The sequence below is a fragment of the Rutilus rutilus genome (assembly GCF_951802725.1).
Source record: "Rutilus rutilus genome assembly, chromosome: 19".
In the NCBI taxonomy this organism is placed as follows: domain Eukaryota; kingdom Metazoa; phylum Chordata; class Actinopteri; order Cypriniformes; family Leuciscidae; genus Rutilus; species Rutilus rutilus.
The window spans coordinates 17879584-17887791 of record NC_140232.1 but is presented as its reverse complement, the minus strand read 5'-3'; the positions used below and the strand labels follow the sequence as shown (position 1 = coordinate 17887791).

Sequence of the window (8208 nt, the reverse complement as noted above, 5' to 3'; positions counted from 1 at the left end):
AAGCATACTGTCAGTTTAGCCCTATTCAGACGCTAATTGTTTCTCATGGGGTCGTACGGTAATTTAAACATTTAAAGGGGTTAGTCTGTGATTTTATTGCCGTCCGAATCCAGAATGTCAGTGTTTTTCTCCCACCACCCGCATTTTGATACTGTTTTTTGAAGAACACTGCCGAGCACTGTACGTACGATGTACATCACAGCTTCACCTCAGCGAACAAAAAGGAGAAAGAAGAGAGCATGTAAACATTTCTAATGGGCCGTTATTGTGGCAGAAATATATGATACAATTTTAAAATATGTAGGCTAGGCTATAGTTTGGATTAGGCTATTTTTTATAATATCCCATTAATCCTAATAAATGCAATTTCCACTATTTCTGAAGTGATTATTTTATAGAGAACACCGCTTTCTCATGTAAGGGTGGATTTCCTGCAGTGGTTCAAGCTGCAAAACTGCCGAATGACTAAAGAAATGTTATTAGCAAGATGGAAGAAAACTAGGGGTGTAACGATTCGTTTTAACAACGATTCGATTCGTATCGCGATTCGTGGTTGTCGATACGATTCAAGGACGATTTTGGTTCATTTAGAACGATATACGATCCGAAACGATTCAGTTACTTGAAATCGATTCAGAAGTAGGTGCTGTACGGTTTCTTCCAAAATTTTGCCATCAATTTCTTCGAAATCAGACATAGTGACTACTTTCTCAGGTTGTGGTCTGATCTGTCTGACCCCAGCGCAACTCAAGGATGTGCTGATCACCTTTCTGATTTTCTCAGAGAAGGAGGAAGCAAACTCACTGCACTTGCTGTCTGAGAGCAATTCATTGGGAATGTGACTTGGGGAGTTTGTCAGTCTCTCTACAGTAGCAAAAAGAGTGTGTGTGTTAAGTTGCTGTTTATAATATTCGAGAAGAAAGTCTGTCTAGCTTTGCCTAGTTCCATGTTGAAAGCAGGAAGGCTGTCTTTGTAGATGTTATAATGGACTACAAGTTTTGTCTTCCGCCACATGTGCTCTGCTTTTCTGCATCATCTTTTCATATTTTGCACTGCTGTTGAGTTTCTCCAAGGTGCTTTTTGTCTGCCACTCTTCTTCCTGACTTTCACAGGAGCAATATCATCAATTACACTTTTAACTTTTGAGTTAAAATAATCAAGGAGAAAATCAACAGAGTCAGCAGATATGCTTGGTGTTAAAGAAATAGCCTTCATAAGCACACTAGTGTTCTCATTTAAGCATCTCTTCTTGATAGACACAGATCTAGCTTCAATGGCAGGAGAGATCAATATATCAAAGAAAATACAGAAATGATCAGACAGTGCTACATCCTTAATTAAGGGCTGGTTGATTATGATTTCACTTTTCTAACTTTAGTTAGTGTGTAATGTTGCTGTTTGAGCATAAACAACATCTTCAAAGTTACAAAACTCAAAGTTCAAAGCAAAAGGAGATATTTGATTTGAAAGAAATTGCTTTTTAAGGACTACAACAAACGGCTGGTAGGGACTACAGGACATTCCTCCCGGGTTAGTGACATCACCAACCCTAAAATGTATATAAATCCTGCCCCCAGAACACGATTTATAGATTATCAAGGCAGAATAATCAGTGACTAGAAGATAACTACACATAAGCTATACATAACTTACCATTCAGAAATGTTGTCTACATGTTGTCACTTCTTCTTGAGTCTCTCCATCTTTCTAACTCTGATTTGAACATAAAAGGCTAAAAGTTTTAGAAATTTTCAGTGCATGTTGTGAAGAACGCTGTACACAGAGTGTGTGATGATGACATTTCCTTTGCTAACGTCGTTGCTGGGGCAACGCAGCAGAACAGGAAACCACCAGCCCTGCATGAGATGACGGAAGCTGAAATGCTCGAGCTTGTGCGGAAGATCAGTATCAGTGACTGCTAAATGTTATGCCATTAGAATAGCTTTTTAGAGCTATGCTGCATGGTGTTTAGAAAACTATTTTTAAAGGCAGAACCTGAGTTCAAAGGAACTCAAGACTATATAAGATGCAAACAAAGGAAGATTTATTTTAGTGCTCTTCCTTGCAACCAACAACCTGGTACGCCAGCTTTACCAGCCGCAAGAAGCAAGCTATCTTTAGGTATTTTTTACATCTGTTAGTTAGTACTCATCTATAATCTGTAACAAGTATCCTTATCATTTGATTATTTAATAAAGTTTGTTAAACATTTTTTAGAATCATCTGTCTGGACCTTGGATTTTTTGAGTACCGTCTTCTTCTGCCTGGGACAGGAAATCTTTTGTGAAGGAGACACACGCGTGGGGTGAGCATTCTTTCTGTTGAAAGTATTATTACCATGTGTGTTGATTTGATCATATAGCCTAGCCAAAGAGGCAGCATGTAACAGAGTGATGTTATATTGCAAAAAAGGTTTAAGGAGTACCTCAAAAGACAGACTTATAATACTTGTGATATATCTATTATTTTTATAGTAGAATATTAACCTGTATACGCTGATTTCACGCAGCCGCCATTTTGAAATCGAAAGTGAGGCTCCGGTGGGAAAAACCCCGGAAGTAAAGATAAACAACAATGCCTTTGGACTACCAACCTGAAGCTGCTGCCGCGATTTACACTTTTGGATGTTAATATCCAATATAGGATATGTATATAGTTCATTCCTGCTTCTTTTTTTACTTTCTGAATTATATAAAAAAATTTATTTTATTTATAAATGAATTTCACTGTATATAGTCTAAAGTATTAAAGAAATGTATGTACAGTTTTAGAATTGACACAACATCATTAAACACAACAATACGCCATCGCATTCAAGACTCTCATGATTAAAGGCGACACTTCCGGTTTTCTTCCCACCGGAGCCTCGCTTTCGATTTCAAAATAACGGCTGCGTGAAATCAGCGTATAGACTGATCGTCTAACTCCTTAAGGTCACGACTAAAGGATAGGCTCTTTAGTTACCGCGAGATTATTTCTATAAACTGTGAGGATGGTTTTAGAATAATTGGGAACGGTATTAATCGTGAACCATTACAATGTCTGTGTGAGGTAAAAGCACACAAGCTCCACCCCCTATGCTGGGAGCAGCAGCTCATTTGCATTTAAAGGGACAGACCCAAAAATGGTATGTTTTTGCTCACCCTCAAAAAGTGACAACTTTAACATGCTATATAAAAAATATCTGTGGCCCTGTGGGGTATTTTGAGCTAAACCTTCACATACACACTGTAGGGACATCAGAGATTTATTTTTCCTGTTGTGAAAAGGGCATTATACCACCCCTTTAACACGTGAGCGGGGTGATTAAAGGCCTGTGCACAGACGTTGGATGGCATTAACCACGTGAGCAGGGTGATCATGGGCATGTTCACATGTGTGCTTTTTAGCTTTGATGTTTTTAACACCACACATGGCTAATTCAGGTTCTTAAACATCGATATAGTTTATCACTTATCACTTCTCATCTCATATTTTCGTCTCAACCGTGGTATTTTTCAAAACTTACATTTTCAGTCATACTGAAATTTACGATCTTTTCTATCGTCCACCATTTTAGGTGCAAACACTCTTAAAGTCCAACTGAAATCAAAATGGACCCTATTTACTTTGTTAGCGCATATTACTAGTCTTGTGGTGAACAATTAATCCGTGCAAGTTAAAACACGGAAAAAAATGTTTTGGCTTCGTAATCTTTAATCAAAATCTGAAAATGCCCCTCCCCTCTGCATTGGAGGACCTTCCCTGATGACGTATGCTTGACGGCTTGGGTTGAGAAACGCTTAACCACTCCCCTCAAATCGTTAGTCTGTAATGAGCGAGAGATGGAGAGGAGGAGCACTAGAGTAAAACCCTGCCCTCTGTTCAATATTCCTTTTCACTGGGAAATACGTCACAGCACTGGAGAAAAGTCGTTTGCAACTTCCGGTTCACGGGGACTTTAAACACCATAAAGTTCGACATCTCAATCTCTGTGGCACAAACTACAGTTCTATGAACATACAGTATAATACTGTTGTGTCTTACTAGAGGACTAATTATTGTCAGCTTACCTATATATATAAAATAAAAATATAAAAATAAAAATATAATTTTTTTTTTTTTAACTCATCCATTTAAATTATATCAAGCCTTAAAGGGTGTCCACTTTAGAGTGACGGGTGGATTCCCGCTGCTGTGGTCATTAGTCATCATTAGCTGTTTGTCTGCTGTCTGTTAGCCGTCACGTTACCTCAGTTCATTGTCTGACTGTAAAAATAAATAAATTCGGGAGTGACGCGCTGCCAAGATGGCGACGGTCGGCCACGCCCACTTTAGGCTTCAAAAACGGTCTTCAGAAACCTACGGGTGACGTCACGGACACTATGTCCATATTTTTTTACAGTCTATGATTCAAACAGGGCTGTGTTTCCCAAAAGTATCATAAGAAACCATTGATGCTTTTGAGAAACGCACAGAACAATGCTTAACAGAAGACAGAAAAACATCATATGTTTGAGCTATTTCACAATAAACAAATTGAAATTGTAGCCTACATAGTTTGTGCACATAAATAATTTTTTGAATGTTAAAAGTTCATAGTTCTATTCTGTAACTAATTTTAAAAGAAATCATACACTGTCAGAATAAAAAGGTTGCATTTTAAGGGTGCAACAGCCGTTCAGTGGCAGTCCCTTATGGAAATGAACATTACAGTGATCATAGTCCAACTAGGCCAATAATATTTTGTAGATTTCCATGGTTACCACTACAAGTAAACATTGTAACCATGTGTAAATAAAAATATATTCTTAAAGTTCCAATTAAGGCATATTGAATGTTAAAATGCCCTTCAAATATAATGTTAAGTGGGTGTCATTACCTATTTTAATCTTAGTAATTCAATAATTTAAGAAATTTTCTAATTTAAAAGTTCAGTTTAGAGGTACAGTATCGGTATCGGCGATAATGGCCTTGAAAATATCGGTATCGCATCGAAAACAAAATAAGTGGTATTGCCCATCCCTAGTACTGACTGAGCGCTCTTTCACTCTACTAGCGTCAACGGCCTAGCATAATGCTGAGGGTGCCCTCTATTGGTGAAGCCAAATTTAACAAACATAACACTCTTTTAAAAATATATCCTTACAGTATTATCAGGAAATTGAAAAAATATTTATCTGTATCTTTTAAACTGTCAATAAACACTGAGGGCTACACATACTATCCATCTTAAATAGTATGTGACATTAGTAATTTTCAAAACTATTCAGGGCAGATAGGGTGGATAGTATGCACATTGGGATGCAGGGATGGAGAAACGGAACCCGGCCAAGAAGAGGAAGTAATCTCATGAAAGAGAAATTGATCTTATCCAAAAAACACCCATTAACCTCGTAATTCCAAACAATTATATTAAGTATATTAAATACCGGTAAATAAAACAAAAATGTGTTTGGTTGGGCGCTGGGCATGATGATTTTACAGCGGACCATATTTAAAATTGAGCAAAGTAATTTTTATTTTTAGTTGACTGGATTTTAGTTTGATGATGAATGGCTGAAATGTCAAGTTAGCAACACTACAATACTATATGATATGTTGTGTGTGCGCACGAGGCGTCTGCACAATCAGTTGGATTTAATAAAGTAGTCTAGCCTCTTTAGCCTAAAGAAAACTACCCTACAATGCGTTAGTGTTACAAAAAGGTGCGCAGCCTATACTACTTGTCGCATAGATTTTAGTTTATTTTGTTAATCTGTTAATTATTTCAGTGTAATATAATTATTCCATGTAGTCCTATTTATTTTATATAGGCCTACTTAAGTTCTGTTTTTCTTGGTTCACAGAAGCGCAGCAGGTGCGTGATGTGGGAGAATCCTCATGATTTTTTGTTTGTTTTTTACAATCTGAGAATGTTGCATTGTTATTGACAAATTTCTTTGCTTTTTTTTCTACAGATGGAACAATACAGATTTAAGGCACTTCTTTCACTATCATTTATTGTCATTGTTTTTGGCATGCTGGTTTTGGTGTACAAGAACAGTCCTATAAATTACAGTCCTATAAATTACACTCCTCCAAAAATAAGAGCTCCTCCAACAAATAACAAATTCAAAATCCTGGAAGCTTCAAATTCGATAACGCCCATCAGTGGCTCAAAGCATTTCATGGTGTCTGCGTTTATCGACCACAGACTGGACGGGGTCATTCGAGTCATCAGCATAATCAACAGAAACAGTCTTCAGCCACTTTACTGTGTTTACTGCAGCACTGAACATGACTGCAGAACTGTTCAGGCAGATGTCCAGATACACACAGACCATTTTAGCTTTCCGTATGGTGCCTCAGATGTGATTTGTAAAGGTAAACACATGCAAAATGCAACACACGTCCTCATAACAACTGACGAGAAAGATTCAGTTGACCCCAAGATGGAGTATCTGCCAATTCGAAATAAGGTGGCAAGAGAGACTTTCAAGTTTAACTTCACGATTTGCATCTCCAACCTTTTTGGTGACTACAACAATGTACTGCAGTTTGCTCAAACTATGGAGATGTACAAGCTTCTGGGTGTACAGCATGTGGTCATTTATAAAACAACATGTGGACCAGACCTGGAAAAGCTCTTAAAACATTATGAAACAGAGGGGATATTGGAGATTGTTTCATGGCCTATCGACAAGTTTCTGAACCCGTCCTCAGGCTGGAACATCAAGACGCACAAGGGCGATGTCCATTATTATGGTCAGTTAGTAACACTCAACGAGTGCATTAACAGGCACATGTATCAGTCCAGGTACGTTCTCCTGAACGATATTGATGAGATCATCATGCCGTACAAACACACCAATTTACCATCTCTTATGGAGGATCTTCAGCCTGCTCATCCCAATGTTGGGGTGTTCCACATAGAGAATCACATATTCCCCAAAACACAGTTTGAGGACAGTGGGAAGTTCAAACGAGCAGAATGGGATAATATTCCTGGTGTCAATATCATGGAGCACATTTACAGAGAACCTGATCGAAAGAACATTTACAATCCCACAAAGATGATTGTCAACCCAAGGAAGGTGCAGCAAACCTCAGTGCATTCCACTTTGAAAGAAATTGGAGGTTTTTACCATGTACCATTTGATGTATGTAGGATTGTTCATGTGAGAGTCCCACTGCAGGGCCATCTTACCAAAGACCAACTGTTTGTAGACAAAAGAGTCTGGGACTTTGAGCAAGAACTGATACCGAACGTTGACCAGACGTTGAAGCTGTCTGGCCTTCTGATGATTTCCAGTTGAAATGTGTGTATTAATGTAAATAAGGCCTAAACTGTGTTAATAGGCCTAACTGTAGGCCTATTGAAATGTTTTACTTAAAGTACCCCTGTGGTGAAAATCAAGCTTTTAATGTTGTTTATATGTCTATGTGGTGTTTTTAATATGCTTTAAGACAAAACATGTGCAAATACATAAGTCAACATCATTCATGAGTATTTTCTCCTTAAAACTGCAGTGAACCAAAGACAGTCTCAAAAACGTGGTTTGAAATCGCATGTGTTTCCGATGTCACAAACTACCTTGTAACCAATCACGTCAACGCGTGATCTTCAAGGAATGGATCTATGAGCTGGTGCGAGTGATTGGGAGCGGGGCTAATTTGCAGATTCATAGAACCATGTATACTAAATGGGTGTAGAGCTACATTCAAGCTATTTTAAGTCATGAAGATTTTTTTTCAAGGAAAAAACGTTTACATATGTCATTTTGGTGATCAAAGATGAGTTTTAAGGAATACAATTATTGACTGCAGGGGGACTTTAATATAAACCCAGTCACATGACATTCAAAAACATTTTTCTCTTTCATGTCAACTAGCTACTGATGGTGAAGCAACAACAAGTTAGTAAAATGAATATGTTTATAGCAACATAATAACACATGGTTTGTTGACGCCTGCCCACGACAAGATTGTATTCAAAGTCGTGTTTGTGACAAATAACTGGTAACTTAAAAATAAATAAACTGGTGACTGAGATACAAAAGATTATTGCATTTGCAAGCTAATGCTATAAGCATAAATCACTGAATTTGGGGGAAATTAAAATGTGATATGGATTTGTCAAAAGAAAATATTTTGATACTCCGATACCAGATCTTGATAAAAAAAATTATTTAAAAAAATTTAATGAAAAAGTATCTAAATGGAGAGTCTTTCTGTACGTTTTAACCT

At 37.5% G+C, this 8208-nt stretch overlaps 1 protein-coding gene across 1 annotated transcript; it reads left to right on the top strand.

The window, feature by feature from the left end:
- Positions 1–1842: 1842 nt before the first annotated feature.
- Positions 1843–7461, top strand: LOC311278969 (beta-1,4-galactosyltransferase galt-1-like). Its single transcript, XM_084390163.1, has 3 exons — positions 1843–2121; positions 2218–2305; positions 5940–7461. The coding sequence occupies exon 3, from the start codon at positions 5940–5942 to the stop codon at positions 7275–7277; it is 1338 nt and encodes a 445-aa protein (XP_084246289.1). The 5' UTR covers positions 1843–2121; positions 2218–2305; the 3' UTR covers positions 7278–7461.
- Positions 7462–8208: the final 747 nt, after the last annotated feature.

What these genes read in the sequence shown, in the direction of transcription:
- LOC311278969 (XM_084390163.1), top strand. Translation starts at nt 5,940, where the DNA reads ATGGAACAATACAGATTTAAGGCACTTCTTTCACTATCATTTATTGTC.